Below are 24,503 nucleotides of genomic sequence, written 5' to 3'. Positions count from 1 at the left end.
TAATTGATCGATTGATTGATTTAGCATATGGCATATCATACATGGACTAGCAATATGAATTAACATTTCAATTAGATTAGTAGAACCCGATAAAATATAAAAAGATCTATGTTCAAATACCAATGTCTAGGCCATCCAACCATTGAAGTGCAACATTGTTTATATATTTTTTTAAAAAACCCAGATACTGGAGCAGTATATGCCCTCATCTTACAACCAGTTACAGTTTGATGCGGGATGCCACAGTCACTCTGAGGAGAGGACACTCTGCCCCATTTATACAGAGAGTCCCGGTAGGTGCCATGTGAGATGCAAATCCTATTCAGGGTTGTCCATTGCTAACTTGGTAGTTCAAAGCCTGGCACCTTTTTGGTGGGGTCATTTATACATCTTCCTGACCAGATTGGTATGGTCCAGAAGAAGAAGTTTGCCTGGAGCTAGAGATGGCTGGATTGACAGACACATTCCCTCTCCCCCATCTGTGGTAGCTTTTGCCTGTTGCACATTTTCTAATTCCATTTCAATCTAGCTTGGATTTTCAAAGATCCTGGTTGATGAATGATCCTTACCTGGAGGAAGATGGGAATGTAACATTGCTCTGTGTTATATTATATTGATAAATGTGGGGTGGCATGGCGACATAATAATTTGTTTCTATTTGAAAGATTGGTTTCAAGAAAAAAGAAAATATAATGTGGCTAGTAGCTTATAAGAGTCCATTAAATTCATTTTATTCTTCATAACCCTATAGTATTATATGTAATCACCGGTTTCCAACATATAATACTAGCATAGTGGATAATATTATACAAAACTAAAAATTTGCAGTGAGATATCAGCAGATGATATTTAGCTCTATTGTTATGTATCATGATAGTTAGGCTATGCAAGTGCCTAGATTTGGGTATGATTAGGATCATAAACATTAATTAAACAAATGCAACAAGACATGCATATTATATATGTCTATGGAGATTCTCAACCATCCAGGTCAGGTGCTTTGCAAAAGACAACTGGGCTTCCTTAGTTTTTTCTTGAAAATGTTTCGCTTCTCATTCAAAAAGTTCTGACTGAATGATGGGGAATGGAAGCATTTATATTCTTTGCAGTCATCTGGTCATTAGCACTTTGAATGTCAGTTGGTGGTTAGCTCTCTGAGAGTTGCTGAGGCCACTTGGGGGTTTTAACTATATCGTCAGGGTCACCTGAATCTGAGTGCAAATGGGTGTGGAACAGGGGTGGGTTCCACTTACCTTTACTACTGGTTCGCAATGGGATCGCATGCACAGATCACTTCTGATGACATCAGGGTCAGTGGGCGGAGCCTCCCACCAGTTTTACTACCAGTTCTATAGAACCGGTCTGAACTGGGGGCAACCCACCACTGGTTTAGAACCTTCTTGATACTGCTGAAAGGGCTGTGTTGTAGACAGGAGATGGGTGGTGTCATATCCTTCCCACTCTGTTGAGGGAGGACTGTTCATGGATGGTCTCTTTTATCCCTCTTTTAAAATAGTGGTCCTCTCTGTCTATAATGTGGACTTTGTTGTCTTCAAAAGACCTTTGTCTTTCAAATGCTTTGTTTTTCAAGAAAAAAGTTAGGAAAGTCCAGTTGCCTTTTGAAAAGCATCTTTGGGATATGCATTATAGTTAGTTTATCCTTGAAAGCAGTGGTGGAATTCAATTTTTTTTACTACCGGTTCTGTGGGCATGGCTTGGTGCGCTCGGCGTGGCTTTGTGGGTGTGGCTTGGTGGGCATGGCAGGGGAAGGATACTGCAAAATCCCCATTCCCTCCCCACTCCTGGGGGAAGGATATTGCAAAATCTTCATTCCCACCCCACTCTGGGGCCAGCCAGAGGTGGTATTTGCCGGTTCTCCAAACTACTCAAAATTTCCATTACCGGTTCTCCAGAATCTGTCAGAACCTGCTGAATAGCACCCCTGCTTGAAAGAGCAAGGGACTCCCTGATCAGCCTTGAGCTCCAAGTAATAACTGTGGCTTATTGTGTGTTCTATCAGGTGGGCTGATTACAATCATAGCTGCCAAAGGACAGTCTGGCTGGACTATTCCAAAGCTTAGTGACCTCTTGAGTGGATTACTGTAGGGAATAGTCACCTGCAACCTGGAAGATGCATATAGCTCTTGAGACATATTTTTAGCATCCAATCCCTTTATAGTCTACCCTTGCAGATCAGTCTGGAAACTGGTGCTACTCCAGAGGGTGGCTGTCAGGATTTTAACTGGACAGCCAGTTGGAATCATTACATTCTAACTGAGAGCTTCAGTGGTTGCATGTTTGCTCCCCACCCCAATTCATGGAACTGGAGCTGGTGCTCGTTTCTAAAGCCTAGGTGGTTTATGGCATCATTATCTGTAAGCGCTGGAGTCTTCATGCCCACCTAGATTCACTTTTGGCGAGATGGCTGGGCATATAAATTTAATACGTGCTCAACTCTTAAGAACATCTGGTGATGATTATCTCCATGAATTGCCAAAAGGAGCCTGATAGCAGCCTTTTGGATTAAAAACATTTACTAAAAGGGAAAAGCTTTTATGAGCTGCAGCTCACTTCATCAAATGCAGCAAAAGTTATATTTTTTAATAAACCATATTACCATAGTTGGAAAAGGTGCTATCAGGTTCCTCCTGTGTTTTTGGCCACCATAGACTAGCACAGATTTCCATCTACAAAGTATTGCTATTGACCAAGGCGGGAAGATTCCTTTTTGGGCCTCTCACATGATAGATAGAACATCCTTCCCATAGAAATATGATTTGACTAGGCAATCTTTTCAGTGCCAGATTTATATTTTTATGTTAAAAGCTCAGTGGTCTAAGCTACATTAGATTTACTTGCATAGTATGTTAAATTGGGTTATATTGATTAGACTATACAACAGCCTTTAAAATTCTTCAGTGATCCTTGCATGAAGAGTGTGTAAATGCTTTTAGTTTACATTATGTTTTAGTATACTTAACTATGTAGTCATGAGAATTAGTTTGGTGTAGTGGTTAAGGCACTGAGCTAGAAACCAGGAAACTTAGACACAAAGTGAGGTGGGTAATCTTGGGCCAGCACCTCTCCCTCAGCCCTAGGAGGAAAGCAATGGCAAATCACTTCTGAAATGTTGCCAAGAAAACTTTTAGGGACTTATCACCAAGAGTTAACATTGACTCTTAAGCAAAACACAAACAAACAGACTCATTTTACACTCTCCTGCTATTTACAAGGCTGGTAGAACAACCATTACCACCATCTGCTACTTTTATAGGCCTGCTGCATATACCACTTCATCTCTTTACTTGTTATACAATTGGCAGTGACTCAGCGAGAAAACTTACTAAATTCTCACTATTCCCCATAAGGCTAGAGAGATGTTCATTGTTGACAATATTCAGTAGTCTGATTGCATGTATAGCAGTTTCCCAGAATGTAATGTGTAGTATGGTAATATATAGTGATATAAGCCACCCAGGGTTACTCTGTATAGTGAGACAGGTGCCATGTAAATTTAATAAATAAATAAACAAATATGAAAAAGTAGGATACTCCTGAAAACAACAACAATAAATCAAATATGATACTGTTCCTAAACCTTTTATCTCAAGTTCCTTCTTTTCACATTACCCAACAAAGATGCAGGCACTTTTCATAAATATTTATTTCTGTGTTTAGCCTCACTAGAACTTCACACCAATGTGTTCTTTGCTAAATTTAATGTAAGTTTCCAGAATATGAGAAGGATATTGGATATAATGAACAGAAATTGGTTGAAATAGTTTTGACATTTGAAGAACATAAATACGTTCATCAAATGTACTGTTGACCTAAGGTAAAAGTAATTTTCTGATGTATTCACCTTCAGATGCCTGTATTCTAAAATGCTATACATCTTGTTAGTATGAGACTCTCTAGTTATTTATTTACTTAGAAAGGTGTGTAAAACTCTAGGAATGCTGCAAAACCTAAATAGCAGGGAGCAGCCTGTTGATTAGGATATAAGATTTTATAAATACTAAAAATATTGCAAATGTTACTACTGAAAAATAGCATTCCTTTGCAGAAGAGGTCAGAATGATGACCTTAAAAATTAACACAAAGGAAGCATGGAATTCCCCTTCTGCCTTTTTTTTTTTTTTTTTTTTTTGAGAGAGAGAGAGATGATTGTTGAAACAACAAATTCAATATTTCCTTCCTTTTGTTTTCTTACTCTTATTGTTAACAGCTCAAATGTTAGCATTGTCCACTTTGGGGAGAATCACATAGTATATTCTGCTTTTAGTAGTGTGGTTTCTTGTATTTTTTAAAGTTTCTGATGATGCAAGAATATGATTTCCAACATGAATCCCTCCAGATTGTTTGTCCTACATCTTCCATCATCCTTGACAATTGGCCAAACTGGCTGAGGCCAATGAGAATTTAAGGCTAAAACAACCAGGACAGTGGTGGGTTTCAAAAATTTTTATTACCGGTTCTGTGGGTGTGGCTTGGTGGGCATGGCATGGCCTGGTGGGCGTGGCAGGGGAAGGATACTGTAAAATCTCCATTCCCACCCCACTCCAGGGGAAGGATACTGTAAAATCTCCATTCCCTCCCCAGTCCAGGGGAAGGTTACTGCAAAATCCCCATTTTCTCCCGATCAGCAGGGACTCGGGAGGCAGAGAATAGATGGGGGCGGGGCCAGTCAGAGGTGGTATTTACTGGTTCTCCGAACTACTCAAAATTTCTGCTACCGGTTCTCCAGAACTGGTCATAACCTGCTGAAACCCACCTCTGAATTACGGGCATATATGTCGGGAAGGCTTGTATGTACTTCTAATCTCACATATATTATTAAGCCAACAGAATTCAACCAATTCAGAAGTGAGCCAGTAGAACATTTATCTTGCATCCAAAACAATCTGAATTTAATGCTCAATCATTCTAGTTAGGGTGAAATAGTAGGTAATAGAAAAAGCTGTGTCTGAGGTCCTAGAAACCATTTGCCAGTCAGAATCAATAATACCTGACTTACTATAATATTATTTTGTAAGTTTTTAACAGAATAAGTGAACGCTCCTGATTAATCTCTCCCAATTCTGCACATATTACTCTAGTAATCTCTAATATACCAATCTCCAGATGTGTTTGAATTATTGCTCTCAATATTTTAAGCCCTGTGTTGTGTAGCCCAGACAATAGGCAGTTCTGCACAGTTGATCCCTTTTGCCTTAAGGCTGCCTTCCTCTAATCCCAGTGCTATTACGAAGAAGTTGACATTTCTTGCAGACTATTCAGTTGTGAAATATACCATGCTGTACAAAGAATTGCTGAGCTACTGTCTGAATATCAATGCTAAAGGCACCTCTGCTATTTTGTAATCTGAATATTAGTGAGATGCTTGTTGGTCGATTGTCTTAGAAAGGAAGGGTACAGAGGAATATATGGGGCTTGGAATCCAGCCTCAATTGAATTCCAGTCACCTTTCATAAATTTGGAGGCTTCTATCTTTGCCAGCTTTTTGATCTCTGAGTGATAACATTGTATCTGATCTACAGAAAGCCTCTGGCAATTTATTGAAACTACGATGGATGCCGTCCTACTTTGCCTGTTTCATTTAGATGTTGTTCTTGGATTCCATCAACATGGATTCCATACCACTAGACTAAGGAAATGAAAAGCGATGAGAAAATTATACGAACAGCTTTGCATAGCAAAGAGGAGCTAATAGTAGAACTGGGCTCCTCTCCTGTTCTCTCATCTCACTCAGCCAATTTGGGAGGGCGGAATTACAGCTTCAACTTTGGCTCGGCAACTGGGTTATTCCCTAGCCTAGCAGGTGTACAATAGTTCCGCTTTCTTCCCACTTCACAGTGTAATATCCAGGGCAAGGTCAAGTAAACAGCAGCTGAAGCTTCACTCCCACCCTTCCTTGCCTCATGACATGTTTGATCAGGGGCTTCCCGCTTAGACACGGGAACATTCCCACTCACTGTCTTAGTGTAAATTTGCGAATTTTCCACAGATGCACTTTTCCCATGAATTTTACTCGTACAACAAATGTCCTCTGTTTTGGATAACAGAGTTTGGCTAACTGGAGTTGTTCTCCTAGGGGAAAAAAGTATTTTGAAATCAGATAATTGCGCATGTGAGATATTTATGTGCTTTTATCCAGTTTAACATTTTTATTGAGTTATAAAATATTGTAAAGTACAAAAGTAAACAGAAAAGCAGTAGGGAGGAAAAGGGGAAAGAGAAGTGAGGAAAGATAAGAGAAAAAGAAAAGAAAAGCATTGACTTCCAGCTCTCTCTGTTACAGTAAAATAAGGCATTAACATCAAATCACAATTTTTTGCTTTTTCATAATAATATGAACAAGCCATTTCTGTAAAATTCTATCAGTCTAATTGGTAAAACCCAAAATCAAAGTTTCATTCTTTTCCACATCAAGCACAAAGTTCAGAAGTGGTCTCCATGTGGAAACAAAAGTACTTATGTCCTTTTTTTAAAAATCAAAGTAGTCAATTTTGTCATTTCAGCCAACTCCATCAACTTCTGCAACCATTCATCCGTAGTAGGAATCAAAGTGTCCTTCCATTTTTGTGCATACAATAATCTTGCTGCTGTCAATATATATAATAACAAAGTTCCAGATTTTTTTTCTCCAGTTCTTTTTCCATTAGGCTCAAAAGGAAAAGTTTATGTGCTTTTAAAAAAAACATGTATCTTTTGCTTTTGCAAATCACAGAGAGAAGTAAGCAGCTGGGTAGTGCGGCTGTTTTTCTAGTGTATTGGTGCAGAGTGCGATCATGCAAGCCATACTGACTGCCCAAAGAAGGGCACATGTAACACACTTGCTCTGCCAACTGCACTGGGTGCCGGTTTGCTACCGGATCCAATTCATGGTGTTGGTTATTATCTATAAAGCCCTACATGGCATAGAGCCAGGCTTCCAATGGAACTGGCTTTGCCCCATCATATCAGCCCTTGTCACTCGATTAAGCAGGAAAGGTATGCTGGAGACCCCATCAAAGAATTTTGATTGGCAGGGTCTAGGACAGTGGTGGGTTTCAAAAAATTTTACTACCAGTTCTGTGGGTGTGGCTTGGTGGGCGTGGCAGGGGAAGGATACTGTAAAATCTCCAGTCCCACCCCACTCCAGGGGAAGGTTACTGCAAAATCCCCATTTCCTCCCGATCAGCTGGGAATTGGGAGGCAGAGAATAGATGGGGGCAGGGCCAGTCAGAATTTTTATTACTGGTTCTCCAGAACTGGCCAGAACCTGCTGAAACCCACCTCTGGTCTAGGAAGACAGCCTTCTCTGCTACCGCCCTGCATTATGGAATATCCTGCCCCCCACCCTGATATGAGGCAGACTCTCACTCTTTTGGCCTTCTGCAAAGGGATCAAAACTTGGCACTGCGGCCTTGCTTGAACCCATACCTGTATTAACTAATACTCAATGTCCAACTTGGAATTTTTGTACCTTTTTCAAATTTCATTTATAATTTTAAAAATGTTTTAATCTTAAATTAATTTTAATTAATTAGGGAGGAGCCATGATGGTGCAGTGGTTAGAATGCAATATTGCAGGCTGATTCTCCTCACAGCCAGGAGTTCAATCTTGACTATTCCTCCATCCTTCCAAGGTTGGTAAAATGAGGACCCAGATTGTTAGAGATAACATGTTGACATTGTAAACCATTCAGAGAGTGCTATAAAGCACTGTGAAGCAATATATAAATCTAAGTGCTAGTGCTAAGTGCCGTTAATATTTCAATGTTAATTTTATACATTGTATATATTATTATATTGTATGCTGCCCAGAGCTACTCTCTGATGGACTGGGTGATTTAGAAATAGGAAGTATAAATATATATTTTTTTTTAATTCTGCTTAGCCCTTTCTCTCTCCTCCATCTGATTTTTTACTAGTTGATGCCAGACCAATATTCAGTCCTGCCTCTCCTGCCAATTAGAATCAGAAATATAGAGATTTTTTTTCTTTCTTAGTGAAAGATTCCCACAATTTATTTTGTATCTTGAAGAAAATTTTGGGCTTTATGGAAGACACATTTTTTTGTGCATGTGAATTGGCACTTATGAAATGCTCTGTCCGCTGAAAATACTTGGAATTTAATTATCATGATGAATAGTTGGAAATATACTGTGGTCAATGTTTGCTCTGTATTCTTTTCAGAAGAAGACTGATGCTTCAGTGGACAGTGACTATTCTAATGTGGATTTCATAGGCCTGAGACACACATTGTCAAATGATAAAGTGGAATCTTAAGATGGTAGAATAGCATTCTAGATTTCTTGTTCTGCTTTTTGTTTAAGTAAAGAAAACATTATTGATTGTTTATTTTCAGAGTCTGAATATAGATTATTTCAGTATTTCTCATCCCTGGCAACTTGAAGATGTATGGACTATAACTCCCAGAATTCCCCAGTCAGCAAAGCTAGGTGGGGAATCCTGGGACTTGAAGTCCACACATTTTCAAGTTGTGCTGTGCTGACTGGAAATGGTAGAAATTGTAGGGCAACTATTTTTAAAGAACATGTTAGTGAAACCATTTGGTAGAGTTACATGAGATGGGTTTCTGTTCCAGAAAGACTTGTAATTTAACCAGATGCTTGGATCTCATCTTTTCCATTCATCCTGAAGTTTGAGAAAGAGGAAACATGTGAAACCTATGCATCTGCATGGATTCCATATTTCTCAATTACTTGTGTGATGAGAGGAGGGGGGAGAGGAAGAGAATGAATATGCCACCAGTGACTTTGAAGGATGAAGAGTCTCCAAGGCCTAGTTTACTTACAGATCTAACTACTTGTAGTCTTAACTTCTATAGCATCACATTGACTTGTTCCTAACCTGCATCCCCTTTAAATCCCCCCAAGCTTGCAATGGGCCAGTCTTCTTTTAAAATAGAGCTGGCCGGTCTTGCTAATTGAGTGAGTATGCTCACTCAAGAAGTCGTAGAATCCTGTTTTTCTTGCATTGCATTGTCAGATAAAGGAGGCAGTGGTTAAAGTTCACTTCAAATTGCTTTGGAAATTCCCTGCTCTAATGGACATAGAATTAGAAAAAAGTCAAAGGAACTTTGTTTTTATATAACTGAGGTGTAGCAAGATTATTATTTGCTTAAGTGTGAAAAGGCTCAATACTATCTACAAGGGAGGAATGGTTGGTGAAGATGATGGAACTAGCACAGATGGCTAAATTAACTTCTTTGGTTAGAGAAGAGACAACATTTATCTTTACTGATGACTGAAAATGCCTTATAGACTTTGTGCATGAAACAGAAAAAAATGAACTCATGGTTTATGGTTCTGATGATTAGGCAGGATAGATTATCCAAAGAAGAGAGTTATGTTATAATCATAGAGTAAGAGGTAAATTTATAACTGTATTTACAGTTTCCATTAGTTAGAAGCCCAAACACAACTACCTGGTATATTTTTTCTTTCTTTTCTATTTTTCTTTCTTTCTTGCACTTTTAAATTTGTTTGATTTTTCTCTCTTTTCTTTCTCTTAGTTTATATCAGCTTTAACCTTACTTCAAAAAATGTTAATAAAAATATCTAGCTATCATCCAGCTATCTAAAAAGGAACATCCATATCTAGTATAATTTTAGCTTTGAATCTGTTTGAGAATATTTTAATGCAAAGCACAGAGTCCTTTTTTTATGGCTCCTTAAACTCCCTCCAAAAGCACTGCTAAATATTAGTGGTACAATTACTGAAAACCCAAGATCATTTTGTCTTACCATTGTGGGATGGGAGACATAAGTACACTTAAAATAGGCTTGGAACAAGCAAATCAATGATCTAAAATTTTCCTTCCCCTAAACCCCAGAAAACCCCAGCTTCGAGCATGTGCATAATTCAACCTTGCTAACTTTGCATAACTGCTCTGTCCATTTCAGTCCTTGCCTCCTCCTAAATAAGAATGTGCCCTCCCCAGTCACCCCTGTTCTGACTAATTTAGTTTCCTAGGCTGTTTTTAGCTCTGATAAGTCTCTGATTGACACAATATGCTGCTGGGGTATTAAAATTTCTCATGTCAATTTTGCTCCTATTTGTTTCTGAAAAAGCTGCTCAGGGACATTGTTGAAAATGGGTTATTGCTGTTTTAAGAATGTCTGTTTTATATTAGTTTTTCCTCCATCTATAGTTTTCCTTGGATCATATGATGGCGAGCCAAATGATTCCTATTATGATAATGGAACATTGTATGAAAAAAACCCCCAACCCCAATTAGGTCAGTTCACGAGACTTGAAGATGATCTAAAAGATGAGTCCCCTTTCATGGAGATATACACACTTATGCCATCTTGCCTCTGGTTTCAAAACCTGGTTTTCCAAACATATTTTTCTTTTCCAATATACTGCCAAAGCTGTTTTATTAGACTCAATGGAAGGATTCATTCTGCCTGTCTGCCTGCATTATTTGAAAGACTGGACCCGCTCAAATTATATTTACTACTTGAACAAATAATAAATACATACAATACAAGAATAAGAGACATAATAATTGTTCTTTGTCCTCCCCCCTCCCTATCCCACTGTTACTTCCCTATTTAGCCCTAAAATTCTTTGATGAAGTCTACTAAGTTGGGAGAATGACTGATCCCAGATCACCAGGAGACTTTATAACTGTGACCCTCAGTCTTCACAGTTAGAGCAACTTTATTTCAACCATTGTCTTCCTGTTTCCGGTGTCATTTCTATCCCTGTACTGCTTCTGCAGTGATTAATAATGGTAAAAGCATAGTGTGATGTTGTAAATTACTGGTATAAGTCTATGCTGCATGTCATCCTGCTTTTCAGGTAAACAACAGATTAGAAAAAATGATCTGTAAATTTAACCTGTGTGCTTCTTTGCTATATTTATTTAAGGTGTTATGTAGCAGCATGTTTGAGAAGTTAGTTGTTCTCATAAAGGGCTTGTTGATCTGGAAAGCAGTTTCAAAACTTGCAGATGGTATATGTGGGTGAAGCTGAGTTGTGGTTTTAAAAATGTTTTCCTTTTGGCAATTTCTTTCAGCCAAACTTGTAAATGGCTACCTGTTTGTGGCTACCTAGTCACAAAAACTATAAGGGTGGACTCTTTTCTTTTCTTTTTTCCTTCCTTCCAAGTTTTCAAATGATAACATAGTAGAGTGCCATTATGTTAAGTATTCCTATTATGTAGTAAATTAACCTTAAAGCTAATTTGAGAAGTTGTTCTTAAAACTAAGGACTTCTATGCCTGTACAGTTGGTGATGACTGAAGAACAGAGCAATAATGGCCAGGAAGATTAGATCTAGCCCAGATTCCTTCAAATATGTTGGACTACAATTACCATGCAGCATAGGAGAGAGGAATGCTGGCAGAGAATTCTGGGAATTATTGTCCATCTTCTGGAAAACTCCAGATTGAAGTGGGTTCACTTAGCTAGGAAAGCAATCTACAGGAGCTTCGTTTTTACTACCCTGTTTTTTTATTTTATTTTCTTAGTTTTCCACTGATCATCTGCTGGTACTGCTTTACATGCACTGAAGATCACTGAGAGGACTGGCAGACCAGTCCTAACACATTGGCAGAACAATTGGAATTGCCAACTATTAATTTTTTTAAAAAAATTGTTTTTATTTTTATTCCTTTAACCTCAGAGAGGCTGTCCTAGAGACATGTGTAGCTGTAAGGCAAACACTGAGCTGTGAGGAGAACACAAGCTTCTAGGGCAAAAGACAGTTGTTGTTGTTGTTAGTTGTGAAGTCGTGTCTGACCATCGTGACCCCATGGACAACATTCCTCCAGGCCTTCCTGTCCTCTACCATCCTCTGGAGTCCATTTAAGCTCACGCCGACTGCTTCAGTGACTCCATCCTGCCACCTCATTCTCTGTCGTCCTCTTCTTCTTTTGCCTTCAATCGTTCCCAGCATTAGGCTCTTCTCCAGTGAGTCCTTCCTTCTCATTAGGTGGCCAAAGTATTTGAGTTTCATCTTCAGGATCTGGCCTTCTAAAGAGCAGTCAGGGTTGATCTCCTCTAAGACTGACCGGTTTGATCGCCTTGCAGTCCAAGGGACTCGCAGGAGTCTGCTATGCAATAATAATAATAAAAAAAAACCTAAACCATTGTCTATGAAGGGAGGGTTAATTTTTCAATGCAGTCTTGTAAAAACCTCAGCACCGCCAAAGTAGATGCCACTGACAGAGCAAAGTAACCTGTCTCTTCCCCCAGCGATTTGTGTCGGCTGGAAAAAGCAGCTGTGCATTGGCTGCTTTTTGGCCTCCTTCCCTCCTCATCCTGTTGCTGAGGCAACTGTGTGGGCAAGGAAATTCCCCACACCATGTGACTTTGGGCTTCCCCCAGGCTGGTTGCCTGAACTGCAGTCACTCTATTTATGGAGCAGAGCATTCATGCTTGGTGCTCAAAAAAGAAAAGAAAAAGCCCATAATATGGCCACACAGGGGACTGCTTGTGAGACTACCCTCCTTCTTTCCAGCAACTGCAAATAAAGCTTCTCAGCTCCTTCCCCTGGTTCTATGGAAATCCCCACCCCCCTTTTTTTACATGCCTTGGACACCAAAGGGCTTAAAAATCTACAGTAAAAACGAATCTTTGATTTTAAATACCCGCTTGCAAGTGCATCCTGATCTTTGTAAAGTTGGTTAACTTCCGGGAGAAAATGTTATATTAACCAAACTAATATTAGTGTTGTTTTTTAAATATTGCATCTTGCATTGATTCTGAAATTATTTCTGGAGAAAGGAAACAATTGTGATTTTTAAAAATAACCATTTTTTATAAAAAAAAACGGACTTGTTTTATTTACCCACTTTAGCTAATATTTGGTATAATGTCTATACTAACAAGATTACAAAGTCCCCCCCCCCCCGAATATCTGATTAGGCAGTAATTTAGTTCTGTTTCATTTGTAGTCATTTATTTCTTCTGCTGATGACTAAATACTCAGTTTCAAAAAACTGAAAATATTAGATATCACATAGATTTTTATTAGCCATATTAGGCCCTTCTGAATCTTTGTGCAAGTCTTGTACAGTGTATTGCTTATCATTTTCTTATTCAAATAACTATCTTCTAATCTGCAGGTTTTGTTTATGTTTTTTTTTTATTCTTTTAATAGCAACTTTCTCAATTTGTGGCAGGGGTTATGTTGGAAGAAATATCCTTCTGGGTTCAGTTCCAAGTGGGGAAAAAGACACTGGGTTCATGGAAGTCGCTTGGGAAAAAGGTTTATTGATGAACAGGATCACATGGCTTGAGTTCCTGAGCAGAAAAAGGGCAGAGATGCTGAGACTGCCTTGGTTTTATGCCCTCTGTTGGGCTTTGAATTTGAGCTTGTATTCTGATTGGTTGTCAGACTCCCATGGGGCCATGCAGGGGTAACTCTGCAGGTTGTCTTTTGACTTCCAGGTTTGGTTGAGCCTTGCTGGGTGATGCAATCTGCCCAGGTGCCATGTGGGGAGATGGGTAAAGGACTAATCCTATCATGTCCTGAGGGCTGTGGTGAAATCTGAACCAGTTTATTACTGGTTTGCTGGCTGCGCATGCGTGCCGCGCGCTAACTGTATGCTGTGCACGTACATGCGCAGTACACACCAAACACATGCTGCGCACATGGATGCACAGTACATGCCAAAAGGAGGCTTCAGAAGGTAATTAGAACAGCTGTGGGGGGAATCAGCTGTGGCATGCGAGCTTGGGAACCTTTCTTAAAACTTTTTAAAAGCATTTTTTACTACCGCTTCTTCAGAACTGGTAGTTAAAAATGCTTTAAAAAGTAAAAACAAAAAAAAGGTCTGACGATCACACGTCGCTCAGCTGATCTTCGGAACTTTTTTTTTACCTTTTTTACTACCGGTTCGGCAAACCAGTGGCATTTTTTACTACCGGTCCAAGCGAACTGGCCCAAACCAATAGCATTTCACCCCTGCCTGAGGGCCATGTCTTAATCCCATCACATTCCACATGTTTCTCCTTTTCTCATCCAGGAAGGTATAATATTCTGCCTTTTTAATATTTCCTAGTATATTTCATTTTTCTAGGATGGGTGGGTGCTAACTTCCTACAGTTACACATTGTATATACTTCAGCTGAGTTTTCATGAGTTCAGTTGCATGTTAAATATTGGAAAAGTGTGTTTATAAAAGGATATTAGCATTCAATATCTACAATTATAATGACTGTTGGTACCTTACGCTAAGAAAATTAACAGAATTGGCTTTAAACGGTAAAGTATGTATATAAAATGGAAATTTTATATATATAAAATAAATGTCAGCATTCCAGAAGAACCCAACTCCAATTAAAAACTCCAAGACAGGCATTTTCTCAACGTTCCCATTTATTAGAGTAGGTATACTAGCACAGCTGAGAAAACCCGAATCTGAGAGTTCCGGGGTTTACCTCAGTAAATCAAATCCCCAAATCCAGCCCTTGCACCCATCATTCCATCACATGATCCAATCACCATCTGTCCCATCTTGAGACAGCACTTCAACCACTCTTTCTCCAGATGCAGGACTGCCTTGACCTTGGCCAAAAAGAGGAATGCTATTTTGTCTAACTACATCCCTGCTACTAAATCCCCCCTTCTAATTTCCCACGCACAAGAAAGTGGCAGTGTGGAAGCTTCTGGCGTTAATATGGCTTCCAAAGCTGACAATAAATATATATAAATCAAAGTTGATTTTATGTGTGTATATGTATATATACGTTTTGCACTTAAATCATACAATTACAATATACTTTCTCACCCTGTTGAGTTACACATATCCTGCTCAACCCCCATAAAGGCTTGGTCCAATTGTCTAATAATTGGTCTATTCCAAAATGGTGCCTGCTTCCAGGGTGGCACAAATAGCCTCTCTACCATATAGGAAGGCAGGGAAGGCAGTTTGGAGGGGTATAGAAGCCAGCTTTCTTTCCGAAATGCAATCTCTAGATAACAAAATGAAGCATCTATATCTAGGGACACTCTGTACCAAGTGTTTTGTTTGTTTAAAAAAAAAAGATAGAATAGTACAACAACCATCATTTGGTCTTAATACATTGATACCCTTGATGAAGATACAGCGTTTGCTACTGCCTTTGTCATCTGCCCTTCTTTGAGTAATTATGATAGAGTGGGAAAGCCAGAATTCCTGTAAAGCTTTAGAATCCAGCCTTGTTACAGTACTTTGACTGAGACTTCTTCCCTGTTCAGCTATTTTACAATAACTGGGAAGTGTAGATGTGTTTGTACCACCACTTCTTCTCTTGCCTTTTCTCATTGGACGAGAGCTTGATGTCGCTTGTATGGCAGTTGAAGAAATCTGAGTCCCTCCCACATATGTCTTAAACCAGGTGTCTCCAACCTTGGCAACGTTAAGCCTGGTGGACTTCAACTCCCAAAAAGCTTTGCTGGCTGGGGAATTCTGGGAGTTGAATTCTGGCTTAAAGTTGCCTAGGTTGGAGACACCTACCTTAAACCAATCCAGGGCTATAACCATTTTGCAGTTTCTTTTTTTAAAGAAAAGGTTTTTGTTTTGCTACTATAATTTTGGGAAGACTGAAATTTTCTCTTGCATTTTCTCTTGGTTGCAGTTTTAGCTGATTTTATTGTTGGGCATGTTAAAGGATTTCACTAGAATAACTGGTTTCTGTTATACCTCTTTCCTTACTCTGAAGTCTCCTGGCTGGCTGCTCAATCAATTTCCCAATCTGAAGAAAAGACCATTCATTATGATTTTCTGTTGAAATGTAATTACTAAACAGTAATCAGGAAAGCTACAGACCACCATAAAGACGATTTACTATGAAAAATCGGCTATTCAAAAATACTCCTTAGCTATGTTGTTATTCCATAAGTGCAAGAATATCAATCTTCACTGACAGAACTTTCACTAAAAAAATTTTCTCCTTTGAAATGAAATCCTCTTTTAGATCAGATTGACTGAGATCTATTTGAAAGAACGTAAGGGAGCCTTTCCGCATGGCATTACTTAATTTTGCTGCCTGTCTTTGAACCAGGAGGTTCTCACGCAACCCGCCCTCCTTATCTGTTTGTGTGCTTTAAAAGCAAACAGATATTTGGCTTGCATTTTGGGTTTGAATATTGATAGCCCTGTATTTATTTTATGGCAATTTCAGTTAAGTTGGTGGGACAATTGTTGAGAATGCGTGCCTCACTTTTTGATGGATTATTATGCATTTAGAGACATCTGTCTCTTCTTCTTAGTGCTCACCAGAAAAATGAATGGCTGACACCTTGCAAAAATAGTAAACTTCTTTGCTATGCAAAGTACATCTTGGCTTGTGAAATGGTGTAACATGGAAATTGTTATACTACACATGCATAAGTCTGACTCAATTTTCCAATAAGCAAGTCTGCTAATGTACTTCTAAGAGCTAAACATAAACCAGTAACTGTGGCTTTGCTACATAGGAATGTTTTCTTTGCTTGAAGGGAAGTCATTCTTTATTTTTACAGGTTGGCATGACTAATCTTTTTCCCTCTCAGGTTACTACACCTGGCAATCATCCACTGTATGCCATCTATCGCATTCTACTGCATTGCCCAAATGCCCGTGGAGGATTTGGAATTCCAGAACGATTTGTTCCAAGTAGGTGGTAAGAGACGTGAAGAAGGATCAGGGTTTCTTCTATTCTAGCTGGAGGAGGGCAAGTTGCAGCGTGGTAATAATCTAAGGCTGGGAGTTAAAGCAGGGGTGGGCTGCTGGGGGTTTGCAGGGGTTTGGGAGAACCTCTAGCTAAGTTTCTGTGCAGTTTGGAGAACCCCCAAATCCCACTCCCGGATGGCCCCACCCACCCCACCCCACCCCTTCCAGGAGTCCCCATGCAGCCCATTTTGGATGCAGGTAAGTGCAGGGCATGCATGGAGGCTCGGGGAAGGTGAAAAATGGGCCTGTTTCCGGCCTCCAGAGGGCCTCTGGAGCCTGGGGAGGCTGTTTTCGCCCTCCCGGAGGTTCAAGAAAAGCCTCTGGAGCCCAGGAAGGGCTAAAATGCCCCCCTACCATGGTGCAGGAGGCTGACTAAGCCACACCCACCGTGGGCACGCCCACCCAGCAACCGGGAGAGAACCCCTTGCTAAAATTTTTGAAGCCCACCCCTAAGTTAAATAATGATGATAAATAAATATTTTTGTCTATATTCTAAAAGTGATTTAAACATAAAGTTCTATTCTGCTTCATTGTAACATCCTTGGAACTTTTGTTGGATTATTTCTTATGCCAAGAAGCTGATGATCTCCTTCACATACCAAAAGCATTCTGTTTCGATGTTTTTAAATATCTTTAGTATTTTGAGTGCAGCATATTTTTTTAATTGTAAGCCACCCAAAATCATTGGGGGGGGGAGGAGAATTAAATAAATAAATAACACAACAACTTGCTAAACCTTGCATCACTGCTGAATTTTATATTTCCCGTGATGCAGTTAAAATCCAAGTGAATCCAAGTTTGTTTGTTTGTTTGTTCCATTTATTTGCATACCTGCCTTGCCTCTCCACTCTTCTCCAGCCCACATTCCTCTTTTTTTTTTTTTTTTGCCATTTGCAGACTCCGCTTCACTTGTCTGTGTATTTGGAGCAGTTTGAAGTGGTGAAAGCATTAATTCTGAAAGGGGTGAACACAGCACTGCAGGACCGGAATGGAAATACTGCTCTGCACTTGGCCTGTGAGCAGCAGAGTCTGGAATGCGTTGAGTTGTTGCTGCCTCTGAAGAAACCAGTCTCTGAGATGCAGACTAGAAAAACTGTACAAGATCTGCAGCTCCAGAATTGGCAAGGTAAAGGAAGGTGTGGAGTGATTGTGTCTGACGAGTGTTAAAAGTCAGTGCTTAAATGCTTCTTTTGCAACAGGTTTCTTGAGCTATTTGGGTTTTATTTTTCTCCTTCCAGGCTTAACGTGTCTTCACATCAGCACCTTGAAAGGGAACCTTCAATTGATGGCATTACTGGTGCAGAATGGAGCTGACATTAATGTGCAGGTAAGTTAGGGACATCGAGCAGAGCTCCATCTCTGATATACTGTATGTCAATTCTGAAAATTTCTTACTGAGCAGAAAATTTGGCAGGCTGCAGAATTTAAAAATTGGCTTTATATAAGAAGTAGATGCAGGAGATGACCCGGCTGAACCCAACGCGTCAAACGTGTCATAAGTCACAATGTACTCGCAAGCGATCTAAGTCCAGCCCACCTTCAAATGCCTTTCTTATCTCCCACTCATTTCTCTTAACCATTAGTCGGTCAGATTCCTGTAGAGAATTTAAGCTCGCAATAAATCTTTATACTCATTTGAATTGCCTGAATCTCCTGATTTCCAGGGTGCTTGTCAGTATTGGAATGGCTAAATCTAATACTAAAAATATAGGGAGTGCTACTCCAAAATTGCCAAATTGGGGAAGAGGGCGGATACAGGAGAACTAACTTACCTATGTGAGAGCCAGTTTGATATAGTGGTTAAGGTATCAGGCTAAGAAACTAGGAAACCATGAGTTTTTAGACTTGCCTTGGGCACAAAACCAGCTGAGTGATTTGGGGCGAGTCACTTTCTCTCAGCCCTAGGAAGGAGGCAAAGGCAAACCATTTTTGAAATTCCTTGCCAATTAAATTTCAGGAATTTATCGAGGAGACTCTGAGAATTGGACACAATGAACAAAAGGAAAAAAACAAGCTGTAGCTTTGCCCATCTTCTCTTTCTTTCCTTTGTGCAAATGAAACAGGGATAACTTTTAGAGAGGATTCAGAATATTATGAAATATGGAACAAAATGTACAGTTGACTCAAAAATAGAAATCAGAACAAGAAATGTTTAACTTAATATTTAAAAGTTAAAGTAACTGACAACATTAAATAAAGAGATGTAAATCTAAATGAATATAAATGTGTAGATAAGAATAATGACTACTATAATGTGTGTATGTATATATATATATATATATATATATATATATATATAAATGATAGAATAGAGTACTACAAAAACACGTAAGTTGATACAAAATGTTGTAAAATTACCATTAATGTTATGTAATGTTCAATACGTTATGTTTTGTTTTTATATATGTGTGATTGTTTTTTGTGTTGTTTTTAAAGACAAACTGTTTAATAAAAATTATTTTAAAAAAAGAAAGAAACAGAGATAACTTTTAAACTTATAGGATAAAACCTTTAGAATGAAATTTGGCTTTAGTTAGTGATTATGTGCCATCAACAGAAGATTGATTTTAGAAAGCTAAACAGGGTCAGACCAGGCTGGGAGGTTGGCTGGCTGTGGAGATGACTGGGAAACAAGCAAACAAATCAACAGCAAGAAAGAAATGTCCTGGAACAAAGCAATAAAAAAAGTCAGTTCTGCATTGCTGCTAACCTAATGACATCCACATGATCATATTTCCCAGAAATCAATATCAATTCCAAGGAGTCATGACCATTTCAGAATTATGTACAACCCTGATTATTTCAGAGCTCCTTATTCAGTTTTTGCATCTTCAGGAAGGGAATGCTCTTACTCTGACTAGGAACTGCAATGCCAGTGTGATCCCCACCCTAGGCTCCTCTAGGTTTCAGCAATTTGCTTGAATCTCAGGTGCACCATGGCCCAGAACGGAACTTTCTCTTTCTCTTATTTTTGTTTGAATCTCTCAGGTGCACCATGGCCCAGAAAGGAACTTTCTCTTTCTATTATTTTTGTTTGAATCTCTCAGGTGCACCATTGGCCAGAACGGAACTTTCTCTTTCTCTTATTTTTGTTTGGAATTGGCTTTCACTGCTGTCTTTTTTACTCAAAGGCCAAGAAGTGGCAAGCTTTTGCAGTAGGAAATCTTGGTTTCTTACTGTATCTACACAGAAAGAGGTACGTTCTGTGGAATTTTGCTCATGAGATCTTGTGAAATAACTGACCCCGTCTCTTGCTCTCTCAGGATGGCACAAGTGGAAAGACACCCCTACATCTGGCAGTGGAGAATCATGATGAGATGGCTGTGAGGCACCTCCTACAATTGGGAGCCCAGGTGGATTCGCAGATGTACAATGACTGCACCCCACTACACCTGGCTGTAGGCAGGAACGATGCTGTCATTGCTGCAATACTGTGCGATTCGGGAGCAGATACCTTATTGCGGAATATGGAAAACGAGACAGCTCAAGATCTGGCAGATGGCAATGATGATGTGAGAGATTTTCTGGAATGACTTGCAATAGATCAGGCTCTATAGGCAAGAGCTAAGTAATCTGATTCAGGTGCCGAATAAGGGTGGGAATCGTTTTAAGAGTCTGGAAGCCAACTTCAGTCTATCCATTTTCTAGTAGGCAAGAAGCCATCCAGTGACAACACAAAATGGAGTATTTAAATATTTGGTCTGTTGAAAGGGATGTTAAGAATTGGAAAGGGGAACTGGTCATTTTTTAGAAAGTAATTTGGAGGCTAAAGGGTTTAAAAGCAGGGGCTAGCACCACCTAACTCTGAGAGGCTTTCCATTCCCACACTAAACACCATCTCCAAGGCCAAAAAATGGAAAGATTTTAAAAATGTAAATTTTGAGTTATATTTGAATGGTTTTCAGAAAGGAAATAGAAGCAATATCCTTCCTAGAAGGTTCTCAATCTCAATGTTAATTGCAAAACCTCTCACCTTTAGAATGCAGCCATTTTGACCCTGAATTTCATCTGCACACTCCCAGGATGCTGGGAAGCTAATTAGCTGTAGGTTGCCTACTCCTGATCTGAAAGTAAGGCAGAGATACAAGTTGTATTGTGTAATTCTTAAGATTTAGCACACGATGTTTAGCAAAAAGGCAAGAATTGGCAAGAGTTCTGGTAACTGCACTTGTCTCTGTTTCCATGATGCTCTTTGTATCTTTGATTTGCCAAATTGCAGTTCACATCCATCTGATCTTAATCTTAAAGGCTACGTGCAGGGAGGAGCTGCTAAACTGGCTAATCTGCCTTGGGGTTGCTACTGCTTTGGCATCGTTGCAACTTCTTTCAGTTCCAAGCAGCTACATAAGGCAGGATAGGCAGACTTCATCAATTATGCTGCAATGAATCAGGATGATAACTGATGTCCTTCCTACATCAGGAAGATGAGGATCTAAGCAAACCAGAGCTCCATGTAGGTCAAATTGAGTACCAGATTTTATTCTGAAGTCACATAGTGTTTGTCTTCATTATTAATATATAGACAATGTATAATTGTATATGTATAATAATATATATAGAAATCATATATAATAATATATATAGAAATGGAAATCAAAGGCCATTGGGCACCCTTAGCCTACATATGCAGATTCCTGCTATGAATCCCAACCCAGTGCAGAGACCAGGGCCATTCTGGTGTCTTCTATGATAGAATGGGTAGACTTCTGCATTGTACTTAAGAGAGCCGGATTCCTGTTACTTCCGATGGTGACCTTTAGCTATTTGCTGTCATATTGCCTGATTTACTTCACCTCTTAGGTAGTTTAGGGAAATAAAACATTAAAGCCTGGTCTCCTTTAGGAAAGAAAGGATATCAATGCATAATATCTTATCTTCCTAACATCTTAGAACAATATTGTTCTTTCTTTGCATAATAAAACTCATTGTCTTGATGTGGAGGAAGTTGCTAGATTATCATGAAAAATTAAAAAAAAAAGAATATTTTTATATATTAGGACAGAGTTCAAACTAGTGTCCTAGTCACTTGTCTCACTTAATAACTGCCCCAAACTAACAACACACTTTTCAGGCTCTGTTGTGGCCATATGTTGAGGACAGTGGTGGGTTTCAAAAATTTTTACTACCAGTTCTGTGGGCGGGGCTTGGTGGGCGTGGCTTGATGGGCATGGCAGGGGAAGGATACTGTAAAATCTCCATTCCCACCCCACTCCAGGGGAAGGTTACTGCAAAATCCCTATTTTCTCCAGATCAGCTGGGACTTGAGAGAATAGATGGGGGCGGGGCCAGTCAGAATTTTTACTAATGGTTCTCTGAACTACTCAAAATTTCTGCTACCGGTTCTCCAGAACTGGTCCAAACCTGCTGAAACCCACCTCTGGTTGAGGATTACCTGAGTACCTATAGTCATGAAGCCAGCTTTGTTTGGGAAAGCTTGGGGTGTTCACATAGGTGATCTGTTTTCTTCCATGAGTTAGTCCTGAAAACACATAGAAAGAGACCATATATAGTAAATTAACTATGAATATTCTGCTCTTCATAGGAAAAATATCACAAATTATCTTCCTGCATAATGGGTAAAAAGGTTTAACCGTAGATTTTATTGCTCTTTCTGACCACACTAGATAGCTGACAATCTTTGCAAACTGTTTGTGCTTTGTGTTTCTGTCACTCATTGAAGTGATGATCAATTACTCACTGTCAAGTTATCGAGTCAATGTCGACTCTTAGCAACCACAAGGATGGATTTTCTCCATGATAAAGTGGCAATGCTAGCTTTTTTTGTACGCAGCCTTCTTGACTGGTCACTGTATCATTATTTCCCTTTGGTTGACAGATCCTTTTGCCTTTTGATGACCTGAAGATCTCCGGAAAGCCTGTGATGTGCTCCAGTCGAATATCCTAACATCCAAATGGGAAAGTTACTCCTTGTGAGGAGTATAACATTGCTGCTTGAGGCTGACAGTGACACACCTGGCCATCAATGAATCATTCTCTTTGTTGTAATATGAGCCTTGGGACAACCACGGATGCTTTTTTTGAGACTATAGAGCCAGTGTGGGAAAGGAAAACTTTGTATGTTGACTTTAAATCCTGAATGAGAATGTGGAAATGCTGCCTCTTTGAAAAGAGACACAGGTTTGGATAGACTGGGCCCATGCTTGCTCTCCCTGGTTTATCTAAATTTGGAGAAACTCCTTAAGAATTGTGTTCCAGACCGTATTGAGGATATTTCAGATTTCATTCTTTTTCCTTTTCTTCTGTTGCCTAGACTATGATGAAACATGCCAGTTCTCTTTGTGTCTACCAAAATAATTTCTTTTAAAGGTATTTTTTCCTGAATAAAATGCATTTTTTTCTACTACTTAGCCTGATCTGCTTTCTTCCCTAGCTAATTCAGCCTCCACTGTTGCTCAGGATCCTAGCTGAAGTGTCTAGACACCAGATTGCCCCACTTCTCCCTTTAGCTCTGATTTTGCCTCCCATGAAGGCAGGACAGAGTTGTCAAGACCAGAATGTTGTGTTGTTCCAGCCGGCAGCTTCTGGGACTGACAAACATGAAGACAAAGCTCATGGGGATAAGTAGAGCTCTAATCACTTATTCCTTGGAATAATCAGAGTGAGAGCAAAGGCCAGTTTCTGTTCTACTCAATTTGTTAGTATTACTGTAAAGGGAAGTGCCAACTTTAGACTTTTACTTGGGTAGCTTTATGCTGGGCACTTCACCTTGCAACTTTGGAACTGAGTCTATAGTTAAACTTACTGAGTAAGGGAGGGTCTGCCACCCTTCCTTAGAGACTGAAAGTTCCTATATATCTCATCCTTTTTTTTTAACATAGGCTGCAAAAGAGATGTTAATGACTGGCATGTGGCCATATTTTTCCAGTTTTAATTGATGGGAGAAAGATTATCAGACATCAGAATTGTTTCCCACATTTTTAAGCTTAGCGTTTAGTTGTGTTCAGTTTATGACTAGATAAGCTAGCATCAATCCATGGCTGCTTAAGATTTCTTCTGCATTTTAAACAGGAGCTAAGGTATCACGATCATGAAAGGACTGCAGAACCACTGTGGACTGGAAAGGCACGACCTGTGAGATCTAAGCATTTGTTGGGGGAGAGCACTGCCCTTGCTGATTGTGGTCTCCAATCTGATAACACTTACTTTACCATAGATCATGCATTTAGTGGGAAAATCATTGGGACCATCAAAACAAAGAGATAAAGTTTCTAATATATAAACTTTAATCTGAAGCAGGGAAATTCCCAGCTCCCTCCCTCCTACTGTTTGCTGCTTGGGAGTGGCTGTCTGTAACTGTGGCAAATCCTGGATGGCGCAATGAACTGGGATGTCCCAGGGAGAGGCTTTGGGTTTTCCTCCCCCCCCCCATTTTCCAGAGAAGAAACTACTTCCAAAAAGAAATGGCAGTTTTGCAAAACATTTTCTACCAGAGAGGTCCTTGATTTTTAAATCCTTTTCTAACTTGAGATCCTTGCTTCTTACTTTCTTTTCCAGTTGTTTTTTTCTTTTTCACTTTTGCTTTTTAATGACAAAATAAAGTTCTTAAAGTGAATAAATATTCTGCTTTTATGTGTTGGTCTAGATCCATTTGTGTTTTTTTTTTCCACTTTTGGTTTTCACTGACAAAATAAGGTTCTTAAATGAATAAATATCTTGCTTTTATGTGTTGGTCCAGAAGATGCATTTTCTTCATGTAGTATATTCTCCACCTGGGAAAAACCTTTCAGCTGGAATTGCAAGGAAAAGTACAAGTCAGATTTTAACCACAGTGCATGAAGAATCCCCTGCCATGAATTTCAGGGTCAGTTGGGCTGGTGAAGGG

General features: G+C 39.4%; 1 protein-coding gene across 1 annotated transcript in view; it reads left to right on the top strand.

Annotated features, from left to right (window-relative positions):
• The window catches only part of NFKBIE (NFKB inhibitor epsilon), a 30,524-nt gene extending 6,264 nt beyond the window's left edge, over window positions 1-24,260 (top strand). The window contains exons 2-6 of the mRNA XM_034428067.3: window positions 16,501-16,603; window positions 17,558-17,786; window positions 17,899-17,987; window positions 19,924-20,172; window positions 22,497-24,260. Of these exons, the coding sequence (XP_034283958.2) occupies window positions 16,501-16,603; window positions 17,558-17,786; window positions 17,899-17,987; window positions 19,924-20,172; window positions 22,497-22,565 (739 nt within the window). The 3' untranslated portion in view covers window positions 22,566-24,260. The remainder of the gene's footprint in view (window positions 1-16,500; window positions 16,604-17,557; window positions 17,787-17,898; window positions 17,988-19,923; window positions 20,173-22,496) is intronic.
• The last annotated feature ends 243 nt before the right edge of the window (window positions 24,261-24,503 follow it).

The sequence above is a fragment of the Pantherophis guttatus genome, chromosome 1 (genome assembly GCF_059756535.1).
Source record: "Pantherophis guttatus breed Tessera chromosome 1, ASM5975653v1, whole genome shotgun sequence".
NCBI lineage: Eukaryota > Metazoa > Chordata > Lepidosauria > Squamata > Colubridae > Pantherophis > Pantherophis guttatus.
This window is presented reverse-complemented; position numbering and strand designations above follow the sequence as displayed.